Here is a 20,312-nt window from a genome sequence, read left to right as displayed (position 1 = left end):
GTAACACACAGCATTGTATCTAATAATGATATACTGTATAATATGCATCACACACTTTCACAGATTATGGCTATTCCCACATTTGTTGGGACTTTGTTTGAAGCCTCCACTACTCTCATATCCTAGAGCTTTACTGGATCATTATGAAACTAATTAAATAATTCTTTCACCCCCCCCCCTCCTCTTTCCTCCAAGCTGTACACATTAAGCTCAAAAAGTCAAAATACTTTAGTTTTTAGGACTTCACATCCTTGTTGTAGCCCTTATTTGCGTCTGTATTCTATCAGTGTCTTTCTTAAGATTGGACAGGGAAGGGCAAAGATTTCTAAAATTTAGGACATGGGGCCAAAAGTAAGGAGCTAGGAATTTTGTAAGACACAACTTTTGGCACACAGCATTATGTAGAAACTTGTTAAGGGTGGGTTTGTCCAATGTGTATGAACAGTAACAGGCATCTGTCAGTAGCGCCCAACACATTTTTCAGCTTAGGGTATCACAGAACATACAGAAATGGTAGGATTCTAACCATCTGACTGATTAACGTAGCAAAGGAGGTTTGGTCTTTGCTGCTAATATCATGCAGGTCACAGTTCTCTCTATGGGTACCAGGTATGACTAACAGAAGAAAAGGATGTTCACCAGCAAGAGGAGACCAGGATGTGGAAAACCAGGATAAAAAGATGAACTGAGATGCATAGAGCGCTGGATACCAGGATCTGCAGAATTGCAACGGATACAGGATGCCAGGATTAGTTGAGAAGCATATGACGCTTTTTACCAGGATATGCATAGCGGTGTCAAGTACAAGACATCGGGATACCGGAATTAGCTTAGAAGCAAAGAATGCTGGATACCAGGAACTGCAGAGTAACTCCAGATGCAGAATATCAGGATTAGCTATAGAGGAGTCCGACGAAGCAGGCCTCCCTTGCGCACCTGACCCCTATGGGTAAGCTGGAAGGTCCGGCGTTAGACTGTACACCCCCCCACCCCACTTAAAAGTGGGCACTGAACACCCTACAAAGGGTTTGTTGGGAAATTTAGCGTGAAAATTCTTCAGAAGAGTGGGAGCGTGAACATCAGAGAAATCAGCCCAAACTCGTTCTTCAGGACCAAAGCCCTTCTAATCCATAAGTACTGAATCTTTAGTCGGGAACATATAGAATAGAGGATCTGTTTATGTTCAAATTCATCCCTGTGCTGATTACAGACAGTAGAGAATACATAGAAGAAAAGCGATTGACAGTAAGTGGTTTCAATAAAGAAATATGGAAATTATTGAAGATGCGAAGTGAAAGTGGTAACTTCAGTTTAAATGTTACGGTACTTGGGTGTAATTTTCATACATGGAACTTTTAAATGAATGTTTCTAGTTAATAGTCAGACTTTGTTTCCCTATTTTTTAGAGCTGGAATAGCGTGTCGCTTATTGCCAAAAAAAATAATAATATTTTTTTAAATTTTTTTAAAGATTGGGGGATTTCTTGAGATTTTCAATTTCTCTAGACCAGATAGTAAAGAAATCCTGACACAAAGAATTAACTGCGGGAACTTCTGTAGAAGGTAAAGAGATACATTTTGGAACTGGTGGATGGAGTACATATACAGTGAAGAAGGGAGTAGAAGAAGACGACTCGTGAAAGAGGTTGTTATATGCAAATTCTGTCCATGGGAGTTGGCCCGTCCAATTGTCTTGATTAAATGAAAGTCTCAAAGTTTTGATTTAATCTTTTTGTTTGACCATTAGAGTGGGGATGGTCAGCCAAGGAAAAATTTAGACGAATATTAAGATATTAACAAAGTGATCTCCAGAATTTTAAAATTAATTGAACTCCACGGTCTGAAACTGTCTCCTGGGGAGAGCTGTGCAGTCAAAATATTTATTTGACAAAGATTTTAGCAAGGTTTTAGCAAAGTAAATCTCTTGATGAGATGAAATGGGCCATTTTGGAGAAGCGATCCACAACTACTCAAATAGTGTTACATTTTTTACTTGGAGGTCGATAAAGGATAAAGTCCATGGCCTCACAGGAATGGGCAAAGAAAGTAGAGGACCGATGGGTGCTTGATGAGGGACCTTGTGTTGAGCACAGGTTGTACAGGCAGAAACAAATTTCCTTACATCCAGATGAAGGGTTGGCCAATAATAGTTCCTTGAAATGCACTCCAGGGTTTATCGAGAACCCACATGCCCAGAGAAACGAGAAATATGCGACCAATGTAGAAGATTCTTTACAAATTTGGGAGTAACAAAGGTCTCTTTCGTGAGGAGGAGTTACAGGGAGATCCATAGAAGAAGAGGACAGTCTTCAAACGCTCAAGACAGAGCGTCTGCTTTCTTGTTCCTGTCCCCTGATCTAAAGGTTATATGAAGATCAAATCAGGAGAAAAATAGTGGGCCTGGCGAGGGTTCAAGCATTGACTGGATTGGAGATACAGCAACTTTTTATGATCAGTAAAGTTGCTTACATGAAAGCAGGACCCTTCAAGAATATATCTCCAATCTGCAAGAACAAGTTTAATGGCCAGAAGTTTTTTTTATCCCCAATTGTATAATTTTTCTTGGCTGGAAGGAATTTTCGAGAGAAAAAACTGCAAGGGTGCATCTTCCCCGTAGACGTTCACTTGGAGAGAATGGCTCCCACACCAACTGAGGAGGCATCAGCTTCCAAGAAAAAAGACTGCACCATCAATGGTGAGAAGAACAAAAGGAACCTCCAAGAGAGAGGTTGGGAGAGTCCACTGGTACACCTTAGTGGAGGAGATAAAATTCCTTGCAACTCCAGTATCAATTAAAGCTCAAGTGGTCTGCAACCTGGAAAGACAGTGGAGGATAACTGAGAGAGCAAATATTGGGACTGAGCTGAGTAGGAGAGTGCCTGGAGGAGCCTAACTTGACATGTCCTGAACAGGGTAGGACCTGGATTGTCGGGAACACTTGGGGCAAGCAGAAAGGAGATGACCAGAATCCGTACAATAAAGACACAGATTATTTTTGAATCACTTATCACGTTCCTCAGGAGAGAGTTGGGAACATCCAAGCTGCATTGGCTCTTCATGATGTAATAACTGACTGGCCAGTTGATTCTTTCTTCTCTTTTTTTCTTTTTTGGAATCTTTCTCGAAAAAGATGGATATCCACCCGATTACACAAGGCAGGGACCAAGTTATCAAGGTAGGCAGCTAGTTCAACTTTAATATGATCCAACAACCCCAACCAAAGTGCTGGCACCAAAGCTTTGTTATTCCATATTCTATTATTCATAATATTTTGGAGAGCATATAACCCTTTTATTAAAAATGTATTTTTACTTAAAATGACAGTCAGTAAAACCAAATATCTTCCTTTTTCATCAGACATAGACCTAGCACCTACTGTGCTTTTACCACCCATTGAAGCTCTTCCTCTCCTCACACTTCTAGTCCTAAGGAAGATTTTCTAAAGGACATAAAAACACGTGTAACAAATAAGTACTCTCCCCAAACACTAGCACCGGCCAGCGAGGAGCTAAATTAACATAGGCGGGACAACCAAAGGCAACAGAGCCTATATAGTTTCTGGTGCTTCTGGGTGGTGTGTCGCATGATGATTAGCAAAATCATCTGTTAAAGATGACCTGGATTTGGTCGCTGTCATTAATAGTGATTCTTCATGGTAGGTCTCATGAAATCATGCTAGCCAGCCTAGACTTTTCAACATTAGTTTAAAACTAAAGGTAGGGTCAAACTGCTTCCTTTCCTTGTGGTGTAATGGATTAGGGTCTTATTGACTAATTTTAAAACTTTACACGTACTGTATGTGAAAGCTTTTAGGGGCATATTCAATTGGCCGCGTTACTGTTAAAAGTTATTACCGTTATTATGGTTATAATGCACGTAATTACCGTTATTACGGTAATTATAACGCCAGCGTTTTGCTCGCAGCACCCTGAGCTGCAAGCTGAAAGCCGGGCTGAATTTACCATAATAACGGTAATAGTTTTAGCGCGGCGGTACTTCGGTGGAATTGAATTCCCCCTTATAGTCCAAGAACTGATTATTTATGTTTAAATGTGAAGCATTGGATTTAAAATAATATTTTTATATTGAAAGCACAGTTAATGTTTTATTCAGAGCTGAAAATAACACAGGAAATTGGCATATTTTGGTTATGCAACCTTAGCTAGCCCCACCTCCAAGGATTTTCTGATGCTATCAGTCTAAACAAATAAAATTATTAATGATGTACACAATGACATCACACTGAACATTTCCAAATTTATTACATCACTGATCATTGACATCACACAGCGTAACCTAAGACATTAATGATTACATTGATAATGACAAGAATTATGACAACTAGAAGGTCATAAATTATAAAAGTACAAGATATCAGGTTGCATTAAAAGTGAAGTACATTATTGCTAAATAAATATAAATATATTGTACTACTTGAATTGTTCCACTAATATTTGAAACTAAATGTTTCGCTCTACTTACAAGTGAGAAGGTTGCCAGTTTCTCTACCATAAAAACCAGGCTGCAGCGTTGCTATTTGGTTGTCTGTCAATGCCCATAAAGTATTTTAGGTTTTTTAGGTAAACGTGGCAAGATATTGAATGTTTTAAAGTGTATTTTCCAGTACCAATTCTATATACAGCCACGCCGAACCTTATTGTTTTTATAAATGGCATTTTCGTTGAGAAAGCATGGTACGGCTTCTATGTAGGTTGTTTACATAAAATTGGTTTGTATCTTCTATTCAAAGTTCAACTCCTTAACATAACTGTGGACAATTAATAATTATGTAGATTTAGTTTTTATGTAGTTTTAGCACATGGATGGTTATTTACTGACATTGCTGAAAGGTGCAAAGCTGTACTAAATTACAGAAACCAAATGCACAATTGCTCCATTCTCTAACAAACATTAGACAGATAAAAGCTGTTAGTGAATAACCTTAAGACTGTACAGAGTAGTGCACCAGTTGTAGGTACGCTATCCTTTTACTGGACAATTTGTTTTTTTTAGGATGCCCTGTTTGTTCATAGGGATTGCTGGTGACATAGGAGATGTTGTCTAATGTCACTGATCAGTGATGTAATGATTGAAATTGTGTATGTGATGTTTTGAATCACATCATTATTACTGTGGTGATTCGATTTGTTTTCATATCATTTGTCATCTGATTTTATAAATTGTATAATTAGAAGATTCTTGTGATGGGGCCACTTAAGGTTGTTTGCAGTTTTAACAGCACAATTACCTGTGTTTTAAGCTTTGCGCAAGAAGCTTAACTGTGCTTTTAACAATATTTTTAAAAAATTTCCATATGACTTCTGTGAGTCTAGTGTTATTACTGAAATACACCATGGATTATATTGTTCAGTGTTCTATACACATATTGACACCATTTTACTTCTCTTATTTTATATACTGGATACAATTCTCACTGTGATGTACTGTCCGTGAATTGAATATTTAGATATGTGCATTTTAAACTGAAATAACTGTATTTACTTGACATCTGAACAAGCAAACATGTCGCTATGGCTTCTATCATCACAAGAAAACAAAATACACTGGTGCTTTCATTTGTTTTAACTATACCTATGCCCTCTTTTGCATTGTCAGGTTGGCTTTTAAAATACAATGACCATACTGTGTGTTTAAAACGGAAAGTACTATCTGTTACTCCTTATACCCCTCAATTTTCTAGTTCTCACATGATATTTTTCAGACATCATATATATACCCATTATTTTGACTTGTAAAAGAATGTAAATAAATAACCCACCTTGTATCAAAACAATTGATTCCTAATTATTCTTCTGCAGACTACAAAGGAATGTTTCATGTGGATGTGCCCTTTCCATCCTCCTGTGCAGCTTTACTTTGTTATCCGAAATCCTACTAGGTCATGTGATTTTGACATATGCAAGATGAAGATTTGGAATTACAACAAGACGCTCAGTGTAAGTAGTTACAGCTTATTATGTGATTTGCTAACCCACACTCTCTATTTGTAGAACACAATGTAAATAATTTTCAGCATAACCAGATACTATATAAAATCAAAGATTGTATTAGTACACTTCTTTGAATCATTGTATTTTGAATAACTACAAGACTTGAATCAAAGGGTAAGTAAATATTTATGTCCTTCTCTAAAAGAGCTTTTGTGTTCATTGGTATGTAGATTTTTTTATGTTTGATGGTTTTAGGTTTTTGCTTTTTCTACATTGTTAGTGTAACCAGTGTTCCATAAATTATGTAGTAGTAATTAACAGAGTAGAAATGTTGTGCAATGAAGGCTCAAGTACACTAATTGTTTAACATTGATGCTGAGAGATTTACTGAAGATCCGTGTTTAAATCCCATGGTCTACACCTTGTGACCTTAAATAAGTGTCTCTTGAGTCACAGACTCCTAAGACTATAGTGTAAGCGCAATTGAGGGTTTTGCTTGAAAACTGACATGTACAGTACTGTTGTATGCACTATATGAAAACAGTAAATATTATAAATTATATTGTTTAGTATATATACAATATACACTAACTTGTGCACAAACAAATACTGGAGTAGTTCACTGTAGAGTAAAGTGTATGTGATCAGTACTCTGCCAAATAAATTTACATTCTGACAATCTGTTCAAAACATTCTAGACAGTTTAATTTGAAATATTTTGACAAATTCCTCTTATATTCAGCATGTTTTGCTACAGACTATATATTTGGCTATTGCCATGCTAAATTTATTAAATCAGCCTAACTGACTAAGTGAAATTATCATAAAGAGTCATTAAAATCAAATTGTTTTCTAACTTGAAGGGAAACAAGTACAGTACATATGCTGTAATTCTTTTTTATTCAAGCTTCCTCTATGCTTTTTAATTTTGTAAAACACACAAACCATCCCAAACAATCTCTTGGTCACCTCCATTATTTTATTAGCAGTTGTTCTTTCTCGCTTTGATACACACCACAAAGGACTAAGGGGTAAATTTATCAAGCTGTGGGTTTAATGAAGTGGAGAGGTTGCCTATAGCAACCAATCAGATTCTAGCTGTCATTTTGTAGAATGTACTACATAAATGATAACTAGAATCTGATTGGTTGCTATAGGCAACATCTCCACTTTTTCAAACCCACAGCTTGATAAATTTACCCCTAAAGCTCATTTCCCCCTTTGCTATAGATTGTCTATGTAGAAGACAAGGCCTAACACCGGATGCATAGTGGTATATGAACCACAGTCTTAGGCTGGAAACAAACTACAGAAAATTTCTCCCAATGCAATGTCGTTAATGATTTTACCAATAACTGAAAGTCCAGATCAACATGCCGATTCAAGTGTATACACTATAAATATTTTACAAGATTTACCTTCAAATCTGTGCTCTACATCAGTCATAACCATCGGCTGAAAAGCTTGTGACTCTAAACTCTGGAGATTTGCTTACACCGCTGGTTGTGAGTGCATACACACTGCAGGATTGGACCGACATCATTCCATCGTTTATAGAGATTTTTAGTCCGTTTATAAAATCAAATCAAACAATGCGCTGTGCTTTGGAACGATAAAACATGATGGTGGGAGTGTGCACACGCGATATTGGGCCTAACGGTCATTTATCATGTGACTGGCACGATAATCGGATGAAAAACCTGTAGTGCGTACCCAGCCTTTGTATAATCTTTAAACCTACTAGAGAGCCATACTGGCTCATTCACACCAACATGTTGAGTGTTTTTGTATGCAAAGGGGGAATTCAGGGCATTTTGTTTTAAACTGTGGTTTTTAATGTATTTAAGGTGTATTATGTAATTTTTAAAGTGTTGTCATTGCTCTATTCTTCCAATATTGAAAAGAAAAAAATGGTGGTCTAAGACCACAAGCTAACATAAGGTGTAAATTGGCAAGACACAAAGCAGATGCAAACTGGGAAAAAGCAGTAATTTATATTTTTGCGCTTTTTATTTTTGTAGTGTGAAACAACTTGTGCTTTTACTGATTATTTAGATTTATCTCCTCATCATTTGCGTCTTCTCTACATTGTGCTTTATCACCCTTCAGTCCTTGTCATAGTCTCTCAACTCAGTACAGAGTTTCTCTTTCATGCATAGGACTATCCAGTGGAGAAACTATGCAATTTTCCTGTTGTCAAGAATGTTATAGTAGCCAAGGAGGCATACAGAGAAGGCTTAGCTGAGGTGTTAGTAAGGCAGTCCACATAGGATTACTCTATAGTAATCGACCAGCACACGTCCAGTATTAGCTGTAATAGTAGAATGACCAGTGTTTGCACATACTTCAAAAATATTTTGTTGTTGTCCTTGTCACGAGACGCGGTCATCCGCGGCTCGCTTCTTCCTCCAGCGTCCCGGCTGTCATGACAATAGCCGGGACGTCATTTCCACTTACCCAACGTCCCGACCATCTCCATGGCAACTGTTGGGGCGCTTTCTATACAGTACTGCCTACAATACTTGTAGGGTAGGGCCCTTATTGGCTGCTTCCTGTATTTAAGGCAGAGAGGGCTTAGCCTCCCTGCCGGTTATAGCGTTCCAGTCCTGTGCTGTACATATCAATTTTACCTGATCTGCTGTTGTGACCCTTGCCTGTACCTTGGACCCTGCCTGTTGCCTGTGACCCTAACCCTTTGGCGTGTTATTTCACCATTCTACCTGCTTGTGACCCCTGACCTTACGTTTGACCATCCGTTACCATCTACTCAGCCTCCTCTGGCATGCCGCTGTGGTGTTGTTTAACGAACTTGCACTACGCTAGGAGTGGGGGCATCTGAATACCTGCGAGCGCATAAAGCTCTACAGGAAAGGCGGCTGCTATAGGTGAAGACCTCTGTCATCTGTTCTGCAAGTTCGTTATCAGCCCGGCAGCCTAACAGTCTTATAGTGATACAATATTGACTAACACAATGCACATTTATCAGTGAGTCACAATCTTACCTTTGCTATTGCTTTCTGCTATAGTTTTATGTAAATATTTCACATGGAAAATGTATTGGCTTTATATTTTTGTCAAAATTTAAAATAAGTATTATTTAAATATTCTTCGATATTTTACAAGGAGGAAACAAAGGCTGGGTCACAGTATTTTTCCAGTTTTCTTTGGATCTCATTACAAGGAAGATTTAAGATAATGCCACATATAGCCCTTTATCTTATAGATTTATCTTGATTTCTTCTACTAATCTTGACTTTGGTATTTACTATTCAGCATCACACAGATCAGTACTAAGAATATATAAAAGCTTAAGACTCCTATATCTAGCAATATCTTATCTGTACAATTGTATCTTCGCTTGCAGTGTCTTTGCTATACAAAGTAAGAATAGATTCTCTTTTTTTAGGTTTAGTTATAGCTAAAGTAATGTGTGTGAGCCCATAACTGGACAACAAAAATGTGTTGTGATACATCTACTATTTGTATTCTAAAACAAGCATATTATGTAAAGACTAAGCAGCAGTTCCCAAAGTGTGTGCCGCGGCTCCCTGGGGTGCCGCAGCGCTGTCACAGGGGTGCCGCAGCCACCATAGCAAAAGAAGAAGTAGAAGGGGGAGAAAAAGAACTTACCAATCCAGCGCTGGATCCTCTGCCTCACTGTTCTCACTGCCGGGTGTGGCGTCATCACATCCGACAGTGTCAGTGAGGAGCAGCAGCAGAGAGGACATCAGAAAAGAAGACAGCAGAAAATGAGGAAAGTAAAGGAACGGAGAGTGAAGGGGGATAGAGTGGGAGATGAAAGGGGGGGGCAGAGAGAGATGCTGAAGGGGGGGCTCAGAGAGAAATGCTGAAGGGGGACCTAGAGAGATATGCTGAAGGGGGGGGGGCAGAGAGAGATGCTGAAAGAGGGGGGGCAGAGAAAGATGCTGAAGGGGGGGCAGAGAGAGATGCTGAAAGAGGGTGGACAGAGTGAGATGCTGAAGAGGGGGACAGAGTGAGATGCTGAAAAGGGGGACAGAGTGAGATGCTGAAGGGGGGGACAGAGTGAGATGCTGAAGGGGGGGACAGAGTGAGATGCTGAAGGGGGGGACATAGTGAGATGCTGAAGGGGGAGACATAGTGAGATGCTGAAGGGGGGGACATAGTGAGATGCTAAAGGGGGGGACAGAGTGAGATGCTGAAGGGGGGGACAGAATGAGATGCTGAAGGGGGGACAGAGTGAGAACTGATGAAGAGTGGGACAGAGTGTGAGGTGGCGAAGAGGGGGACAGAGTGTGAGATGGCGAAGAGGGGGACAGAGTGTGAGATGGCGAAGAGGGGGACAGAGTGTGAGATGGCAAAGGGGGACACAATGATTTGATGAAGGGGATACAGAGTCATATGGTGAAGGGGTGCAGTGATATGATGGGGCACAATGTGATGGTGAAGGGGCCTAAATATATTGTACGTTATTTTGACCGAACTACTTAAAAAAACAGGACTACCTGGTAATTATTTTGGCTTAGGGGTGCCTTGGAAAAATTATGGTGACCCCAAGGGTGCCTCTAACTCAGAAAGTTTGGGAACCACTGGACTAGGGTAAAAAATAAAGATATCACTTTTTAGGGCTTCTGCCACTTTACCTCTGTCTTCTTTTTGTTGTTAAAAACAAAAAAAGAAGCTTTTATAAGCACCTGTATAATTTATTTGCTTTGTGGCCTATGATAAATCAACCATGAGTTGGGCTATGCACACATGGGCACTAATTAATTCTTTTTCCCTCCTATCATCATCACCATTTATTTATATAGCGCCACTAATTTCGCAGCGCTGTACAGAGAACTCACATCAGTCCCTGCTCATTTGGAGCTTACACTCTAAATTCCCTCCTTTCTCTTTCTACCACTGAACGAAGGAGAGACAGAAACTCACATAGACATAACTGATCTTTATGGAAAGACACCATTGCTGTGCACACAGCTGTCTTATCTAGACAGATAATGCAATGGGCGGGTGGATGTACAATATGCCCTTTTTTTCTCCTTGTCCCTCTTTATCATCTACCTTGCTAACATTTAATTTACATTACAATTTTAAATATATTCATCCTACCCAGTCACCTATTTATTGTCTAGTAAGCAAGGAACAAGACATAGACCTGCCGAATTAAGTGGCACATTGAAAGGGGCAACAGAAGCAGGCACTCTTGGGCATTGCCAAATTCCACTGCCAATTCTAAAACAGAGAGACTTGGAAGTGCTTGAGAGTATTTGCATATCACCCTCTCACTGTCACTATAAAATGGTTGCAGATATTGGGTTCTGGTCTTATATAATATTTTGCAACATCAGTTATCATGTAACACCAGAATGTGTATCAACCTGAGTTGCATAAGGCCGATACCTGTCTGTGCCTCTTCTACTGTGAATTCTAGCTGCCAATCCATTTTCCATCATCTTATTAAACAGGCTGTATTGAGATAAGAAGAGCGAGGATATCAAGTGTGGGAATAGGTCAGTAGTAGGCTACAGCCATTAGAGTAGGCCTGGCTAACCTGTGGCTCTCCAGGTGTTGTGAAACTACAAGGCACAGCATACCCTGACAGCTGTAGGCTTGCTATCTACTGGCAAAGCATGCTGGGGCTTGTAGATTCACAACACCTGGCGAGCTGCAGGTTGAACAGGCCTGCATTAGAGACTAGGATCCAATGATCCCCAATACATGGGCACTGCATTACAAGAGGGTCAGCAGAATGGCCTCTACATTATAAAGAGATCATCAGAATGGCTTTTCACTTTCTGGTGTCACCGGAATAGGTTCTGCATGCTCTACAGTCACCTGTTGGATGCTGCATTGTAAAATTGCTTTGCATTTACTTGAGTCACCAAAATGGACTCTGCATAGAAATAGGTCAGCAGAATGGTCTTTACCGGGGGCCACCAGAATGAACTCTGTGTTTTAAAATGGTTAATGGATTGGTCTCTGTATTTATGGAAGCCTTCAGAATGGGATCTGTGTATACTGGGGTCACCAGATTAGGCTTTGCATTTTTAATGGGGTCGGTAGAATAGATTCCATCTTCACTGGGGTCACCAAAATATGGGCTCTGCTTTTGTAAAGGGGTCATTATAATTGGCACAACAGAATGAGTTCTTTATTTACTAGGCTCAACTTTTACTGGAAGACAGAAGAGTGGGCACTGCATTTACTTGAAGTCATCAGAATGAGCTCTGAATTGCAAATGGGGTACTAGAATAGACTGTGTATTTACTTTTGTCACCAAAATGAGCTCTACATTGTACTGTGGTTAATAGATTGAGATTTACATTTTGCATAGCGCACTAAATATATATTTTTGTAACTGCATGGTATCCAGTTTTGTCCTTAAAAAAAAAAGGTGGCAACCCCATACCCAGGGAAAGGGGAGTTATTAGAATCTATAATATGTAATTAATCCCTCTATTTCTTTCTTCCAGAATTTCCAAATTATTTTACAAATCCTGTTTTGAATTCACATGTTTATTTTGTGATTCTGAATCACTAGAAATTTTTCTTGAATCATTTAATTACTCTCTGTTATTGAAAGATCAGTAGTTTAATTTTGCTCAGAGGAACACAACTTACCAGATCAGAATGGAAAAATAGACAACCTCTCACTTCTTAGAGACTAAGCGAGCCACCATTTTTATAAAGTGCAGTGATTTCTGCCTGCTTCAGTTAGAGTATTTATTTAACAATATGAATTGTGAACAAAGTGTCTCTAAGATGTCATTGTGCTCTGTTCAGAAAAATATTTTATTAAACATGCATTTTCATCATTCTTATCATCAGTTATTTATATAGCACCACTTATTCCTCAGCGCTGTACAGAGAACTCACTTATATAAGTGCCTGCCCCATTGGAGCTTACAGTCTAATTCCCTCAAACACAGACCAAGAGAGACTAAGGTCAATTTAATAGAAGCCAATTAACCCACTGGCATGTTTTTGGAGTTTGGGAGGAAACTAGAGCACCCAGAGGAAATCCACGCAAACATGGGGAAAATATTCAAAATTCACACAGATAAGGCTATGGTCAGGAATTGAAATCATGACCCCATTGCTGTGAGGCAGAAGTGCTAATCACTAAGCCACCATTGTAATAATGATTCTTTAAAGTATCTCTTTAAATTGAAGTTTACTTTTACTAAGTTAAATTGTAACTATAATATTACATATTTATGTTTTTCAGGATCTGGACATTGGTGCAAAGCATGTAAAGATATATAAAAATAAAACATTGGTGTTTGATGGATACATAGAGAAAGGGTGTGGAAACCAAGTGTTTGATTACAGTAACACTATTGACTTCTTAACCAGCCGGATAATAACAGCCTCCTCATCTACTCTTAGCAGTCAAAGAGATAAAATAGATGAACTCAGTGAAAACAGCAATATGAACACTAATTATCATAGTTTGTCACAATACAGTTCTACAGCAAATTTGAGTTCAATACCTAGGACCTCTCATTCAGAAAGTTCTGTAACATGGAACGAAGGATCACAGCATTGCAACTCAAACGATTTAAGAACCAAAGGAATAAGCACATCTTTAATAAAACAAAAAGATAGTGAGTGTGAAGAAGGGGGAAGAATGAACTCATGCATAGAGGAACAGATGCATAGTAATGAGCCTTATATATTGTCCACTAATTCCTTGCAAACTGCTAGTGCAGAATTTCACACATCTGAAGAATGCTCCCAGTCTCCATCTGATCATGATGATTTAGCAATCATAGAACAACTGGAAAAACTTACTGGAAGAAAAGTAAATGAATCATCAAGTAAAATCCCACAATGGTTAGCTTCTCCATCCAACTCCAACCTTCAACAAAAATTCTATGAAGAAGATTCAACAAAGCTTCTACATTCTATTACTAATCATTCTATCAGTAAGGACTCTTTCAAAAATGAAAATAATATTGGCAGGGACCAGCTCTTAGATGGATTTCTTAAAAGCCCCAGTACAGAATCGAGATATCTAGGCAACAGTGAAAACAAAACACATATTTCAACTGTATTGTCCAGGAAATCCTGTGATGATTTAGAATACATGAACACCAAGATTTTCTCTGACCCTGAACGTCCAATCAGCGGTAGACGGAAAGTTACAAAATTCAAAGACAAAGAGTTGGAAAGTGAAAAATGTAAAGATTTGAGCACCCCGTCAACAAGTAAGTTTTATGTGTTGATCAACCTGTAGCCTTTACTGAATAGTAACTTAAAGCTTCAATAAAATGTAATATGGCAAACCTTTTCAGTTCATCAATTGAAAATGGCTGGGGAGGAGTTGGAGTTTAAATTAAAAGCTGCACTTTGCCTGATTACGGTTACTGAATGGTCATTGCAGTCACCCATTCCCACCCCTTTCTCGTGTCACACAGCCTCAGGTTTTCTCAAGGACTGTAAAAGAACCCTAGGTTCTGCACAAAAACGGCTGTATAGAGCAGCCCCTGGGGCTCCGAAGAATGACAGCCTGGGTAGGGAGAATTTTATCTCTACCTGTGAGTACCACATTAAAATTGGTCTTCACTGTTGCAAATAGAAATACTTGCTTGAGATAAATGATATGCTTAAAAGCAGGTGTTATTTTAATGGCAGGCACTTGGAGCTGGTAATCTCAAATATTTTGGGGAGATTTTTGTTTTTGTTTCTACAAAAATTGCCCATCAGAGCAATTTGTTTTTTAATAATAACATTGAAATGACACAGGACTTCTTACCCTAGACATTCTCCATGCTTAAAGAGTTTAAAGACACTTGCATACTGTCCTGGTCACATTGCGATAAATGTTATGTGTTTCCATTCAGCCACTAAATAGCAAACTGATGGTAAACCCGCTTATAAGATGCATTGCAGCGACAAGATATCACTTCCTATCTCCACCTGCTCTTATACATACCAGGTAGCCATGGAAATGCACCAGTTAAATTATCATTTTTATTCAGGGACTTTCATAAAACAGGTGTTAGTGAAAAAAATTATTGCCAAAAAAGTAGTACTTGACTAGTAGGACTATTTTTGTATCTTGGTGGTAGAAGAACGTGGGGTCTATGCTTTCACATAACAGTGGCAAATTTTATTAGAACTGAAATAGTCATGTCTTTAAGCAATTTTAAAGCATATATCCACTTTTAAACAAGTGGGTGTCATTATGTACCTTAGGTTCATACATATACATTTTCCAAAACATCATGGTACCTGTGAGCTAGAGCTTTAGCTAGAAACTATATACTATAGTTCAGACAAAACAACAGTTCCTGGCCTCCTATGTAAGGAGTAATATTGTTTAATGTGGTTGTTCGGGCTCTTTTATATCTTTATGAGTATTCTACTGTATGTAGCATATGTTGCCAGAATAAAAATTTCTAACATAACTTTCATTTTTAGATAATCAAGGAAACATTCAAACCAGACAAAGGTGGGGCAGTAACCAAGAAAATAATTTGATGGAATCATGGACTTCTTTGTTGAAATTTAATCAATCTCACAGAGGTCGAATATCTAACATGGAGTTTGAAGGGGATATCTTTGATGAGTTTTTGCACCAGCAAAAAGCAGGAAAGCAAAGCGCACCAGCAAGAAAAGACCAGGGATTGCCTAAAGCAGCAGATGTGAACGTGGTAGAAAATGGCAAAGATGAGGAAAATTACTTTGAGATACCAATTTTGCCATATGGGAAACATATGTGTTTTAAAATTGCATCTACTTGGGGTGACAGGCACTATGTTGGTCTTAATGGGATAGAAATATTTTCTTCTACTGGTAACCCTGTTCAGATAGCAAAGATTGAAGCGGATCCTCCAAATATAAATATTTTACCAGCATATGGCAAAGACCCTAGAGTTGTAACAAATCTCATTGATGGTGTAAACAAGACTCAAGATGATATGCATCTTTGGCTTGCACCATTTACTCCAGGAAAGATTCACTATATTTACTTAGAATTTGCATATCCTTGTAAGGTGGCAATGATTAGAATCTGGAATTATAATAAATCAAGAATACATTCATTTCGTGGTGTAAAGGACATTGAAATTGTTTTAGACCATGCTGCAATCTTTAAAGGAGAAATTGCCAAGGCTTCTGGTACACTTTCTGGAGGTATGTGCATTGTATTTTTTATCTTACCTACATCACATGGCATGATTTAAAGGACATATTCATGTAAAATAAAAGTTAAATGCAAAAAAGCATTATTTTACATTTACATGTTCCAATTGTCTCATCTCCTGCTCCCTCTCTCTCCCCCTCTCTCTCTCTCCCCCTCTCTGCCTTCCTCTCACACCCTCACTCTCTCCCTCTCTGTCCCCCCTCTTTCTCTCCACTCTCTGCCTCCCTCTCTCTTTCCTCCTCCCTCTCTCCACTCTCTCTCTCTCTTCCTCCCTCTCGCCACTCTCACCCTCCCTAAACTTTTTCTCTGAAACATGTGAAAGCAGAGAGCCGCAAAGTCAAGGGCACCAAGGCTTGGGAGACTGAAGAAATTGTGGTGTTGTTAGTGAGGGAGACTTAAGGGAAGGTGGCGACTCTGAAAGGAGGAAAGATGATAAGCTTTGTTTGGACATGCTGAGCTTTAGGTAGCATTGGGACATTCATGTGGAGATGGAAAAGAGACAGTTGGTCACACAAGACATTACTGATCAGGCGAAGTAAAGTAAATTTGGGTATAGTCCGCGTAGAGGTAGTACTGGATGCTGAATGACCAAATTACTCTCTTCACCAATTTTCAGGTTGCTTAAATAAGGTGTCTTGTATTTGGTTCTGCTAAGTACTGAATTTTGCAATTCTTGCTTATGTACGCAACATTTATATTACATATTTATTGCATTTCTTAGCTGCAGAACAATTTGGGGATACAATTTTGTTTACAACTGATGATGACATACTGCAGGCAATGTCTGTTTATGATGAAACATTTGTTGAGGAGTTTGAGAGCACAGATCTTCAAATAGATGAAGAAAAAGTCAAAATACGCCCAAGGACTGCAGACAGTGGTGATGAGGAAAGACCTTTTACACAGGCAGGCTTCAGCGAAAAGCTGCAGGTAATAACAGAATACAAATAGTTTCCTGCTATATAAAAAGTGGTGTGGAATGGATGTGCTTGGAAAAACTGTCAGAAGCCATAATAGTAAATAATACTTTCTTTACTATTGATGTGCCCATTTCTACACCACACTTCTAACTAATGGTCCCAGATAACCATTTTAACAAGCAGCAAATGCATATTTGCCTGCGGAATGACCAGTACTTATAAACCATTCAGGCTGTATATATAATATCTGCATCTCTCTGTTCCAAAGACCTATTTAAACTACTGAATTCTAGATATGTGTTGTCATTTCTTTATACAACATAACACTAATTCAAGATATAACCATTAAGAGCTGGACACTGAACCTAAAATATTAGTTGACAAATTCTCCTGAAAAACTTTTTTCATATTGAATCATTTGTTATCAACTTTTTTAGGTGTTGATTTGTGATTGTAAATTATGCTGTAAGATTTTCTGCAGATGGTACAATTGGCCCATGTCCGTTAAGTGTTACTTTGCACAGGTCTACAGCCAGGTTTGACTGGTGTACATGTTGGCCCTGGGAACTCGGACTTTAGAACTACTGACATAGAAGCACTTTGTGCATTCATGGATACTATTAACTTGTTTTATAATCTGGCATTTATTTTTTGTAACGCAAGCAGTGATGCTATGAATGTTGCAGGCCATATTCAAAGAGTGTATCAGCCTTGTGAAAGTAACTCAGTATTGCAATGCCTGCTCTGTATATGCAGGCAAATAAAGCATGAATGCAAGTTCCTGGGGCACAAAGTGCCTGTACGATACTAACCTAACGAATGACGGTGCTTTTAAGGTCTAATAAAAATATGTTAGTATTTCTATAAATTAACAAATCATATTTTTAAATAGATTTCTTTCAGGATTAGACAAAATAAGGTTACAGCTTCTACAGACAGCATAATATTAATTAAAGCAAGTACAGCTGTATTTAAGTTTTGTCATTTCTAAACATAAAACATTTCACTTTTTGCCCTATAATTAAAATTGTTTCTAAATCCAGTGTATCCATATCATTATAAAGGATTACAAACTTGAAGAATATAAATATAAGGTTGTTGCAATTTCACATGTGTAAACTCTGCCTGAACTTATAGCATAAAACATATTTATGTGAATTCTTATTATTATGTTTATTATCTTTTATTTATAAGGCGCCACAAGGCTTCCGCAGCACCGTACATACAGCAAAAGAACATACAGCAAAATTACATATGTATATACAGATTAAACAATGCATACAGATGAGAAGAATAATAAATGCATGAATGCAATTAGCAGAACAAATTGCATAGCATTCAAAAAATACTCCCACATAAGACAAAACAGGGACAGCGTGGAGGACAAAGAGTGAGCAGACATGAGACATAGGGTAGAGGACCCTGCCTGTGTGAGCTCACATTCTAAAGAGGCCGGTAATGAGAAACCAAAGGAGAAAAAGAGAAAGTAGACTTAGTGGGGTCCACTATGGTGCAGAGGTCTGAAAGATGGAGAGCAGGGTGTAGAGATGCCTAGATGGGGCCTGATGGTGCAGGGGCCTAGGTTGTACAGAGTTCTGGAAGGTGCAGATGGTGCAGAGGCCTACTTGGGTAAAGGTCAGGATGTTGCAGGGGTCTAGAAGTTTAGAAATCATGACCAGTAGAGGTAGTGTAGAAGGCTGGATGGGGCACAGATCTAGAGCGATCAGAGGCCCAGAACTGTAGACAGGCAGGCATGCAGCATAAGCTCAATAGAGGCATTGTGTTGGTTTGGTGGAGCAGATGGAGTGGGAGCCATGATGGTTCATGGGCCTGTATAGTACAGAGGCTAAGATGGTGCAGAGACCATGATGGTGTCTGGACCTAGGTAGTGTAGATTTCAGGATGGTGGCAAGGCCTAGGTGGTGCAGGGGCTTTGGAAGTGCAGATGGTTTAAAAGCCTAGATAGGGTAGAGGACAAAGCAGTGTTGGGGGGAGCTAAGAGGGGAGGAGTTGCAAGTGGAGAACAGAGGGCGGAAAGATAGAAACAGAGGGTGACAGAGAAGAGTGGCGAGGAGTGGGCATGACAGAGGCAGAGGAAAAGTGAGTGAGCAGTGAGGCTGGGCAGGAGCAAAATATTAGAGGGGAGACAGTGGGAGAGTGAGAACAAAGGCTAGGGACAGAGAAGGAAGAGGGGGAGGTAAGAAATGGGAGAATGGCATAGGAGAAAGGAGGGGGGAGAGTCAGGGAGATGAGCAAAGCAAAAAAATATGATTGCAAATGGTGAGAGATAGAGGGGAGAGGTTCGGTCAGAGAAAAGTGGTGGTGTACAGGTAATGGAGGTTCAAAGGAGGTAAGACAGCGATAATGGCAGTTTTGAATAAAACACAGTGAGGTATGCCAATGGAAATATAATCAAAGTGGTAAAGCAAGCCAATACTATGGCAAAGCAATATTTTGGCACATCATTGTTATGGTAGAGCAATACTGTGGTAGAGCAGTACAATTGCAAAGGTAATGCAGTACAGTAATGGCAGAGTTATCAGAAGTGAATACAAGGCAATGGGAAAATAGTGTGTGTATGGGGGGGGATTTGTGGCAGGACAGCAGTGAAGAGACAGGCGCAGGTGCGAAGTGGTGAGAATGTAGAAGTGAGAGAGTTTGTGGAAAGCAGAAGTAGCAAGTGAAGGAGTCGTAGGGATCAGAGAGATCAGGAGTTGAGCAGCTGGATGGTGAGAGTGAGGTAGAAATAAAGAGAGAAATCCAACATTTAATTGTCAAGTTACAATTTCCAGATCCAGAAAATAAGAAGTGCAGTGCCAGGCTGCAGCTGGTGAATTTTGTTACTGGTGCAGATTGTTCCTTGTTTGTTCAACTGTGGCGTTAAACTGTGCCTTTCCTTTGCGAAAAAAAATCTTAAGGCCTTATTCAGAGTGGAACGCAAGCTTAAGTGTAACTTGCATTTGGAAAAGTTGTATGCAGAGTATGTACACTCCATTCACAGTTGAAGATGCGTTCAGGTGCGCTTTACAACAGACATCATCATCATCTATTTATTTATATAGCGCCACTAATTCCGTAGCGCTGCACAGAGAACTCATTCACATCAGTCCCTGCCCCATTGGAGCTTACAATCTAAATCCCTTAACATATACACACATAGACCGAGAGAGACTAAGGGCAATTTAACAGCAGCCAATTAACCTACTAGTATGTTTTTGGGCCATGGTCAGGAATCAAACTCATGACCCCAGTGCTGTGAGGCGGAAGTGCTAACCACTAAGCCACCATGCTGCCCACAGACACTTATGTC

The 20,312-nt window shown here is 39.2% G+C and overlaps 1 protein-coding gene and 1 long non-coding RNA gene across 3 annotated transcripts in view; one reads left to right on the top strand and one right to left on the bottom strand.

Moving 5' to 3' along the window:
• LOC142097752 (uncharacterized) overlaps window positions 1-5,891 on the bottom strand; it is a 65,240-nt gene extending 59,349 nt beyond the window's left edge. For both annotated transcript variants that reach the window (XR_012678235.1, XR_012678234.1), the window contains exon 1: window positions 5,779-5,891. This is a non-coding gene — a long non-coding RNA (uncharacterized LOC142097752). The remainder of the gene's footprint in view (window positions 1-5,778) is intronic.
• The window catches only part of KATNIP (katanin interacting protein), a 137,722-nt gene that overhangs the window by 69,031 nt on the left and 48,379 nt on the right, over window positions 1-20,312 (top strand). Inside the window, exons 14-17 of the mRNA XM_075179860.1 lie at window positions 5,819-5,956; window positions 13,161-14,142; window positions 15,359-16,072; window positions 16,804-17,012. Of these exons, the coding sequence (XP_075035961.1) occupies window positions 5,819-5,956; window positions 13,161-14,142; window positions 15,359-16,072; window positions 16,804-17,012 (2,043 nt within the window). The remainder of the gene's footprint in view (window positions 1-5,818; window positions 5,957-13,160; window positions 14,143-15,358; window positions 16,073-16,803; window positions 17,013-20,312) is intronic.

This window comes from Mixophyes fleayi, chromosome 7 (genome assembly GCF_038048845.1).
Source record: "Mixophyes fleayi isolate aMixFle1 chromosome 7, aMixFle1.hap1, whole genome shotgun sequence".
NCBI classification, from domain to species: Eukaryota; Metazoa; Chordata; class Amphibia; order Anura; family Limnodynastidae; genus Mixophyes; species Mixophyes fleayi.
The sequence above is the reverse complement of the archived record's forward strand: the minus strand, read 5'-3'. Positions and strand labels throughout refer to the sequence as shown.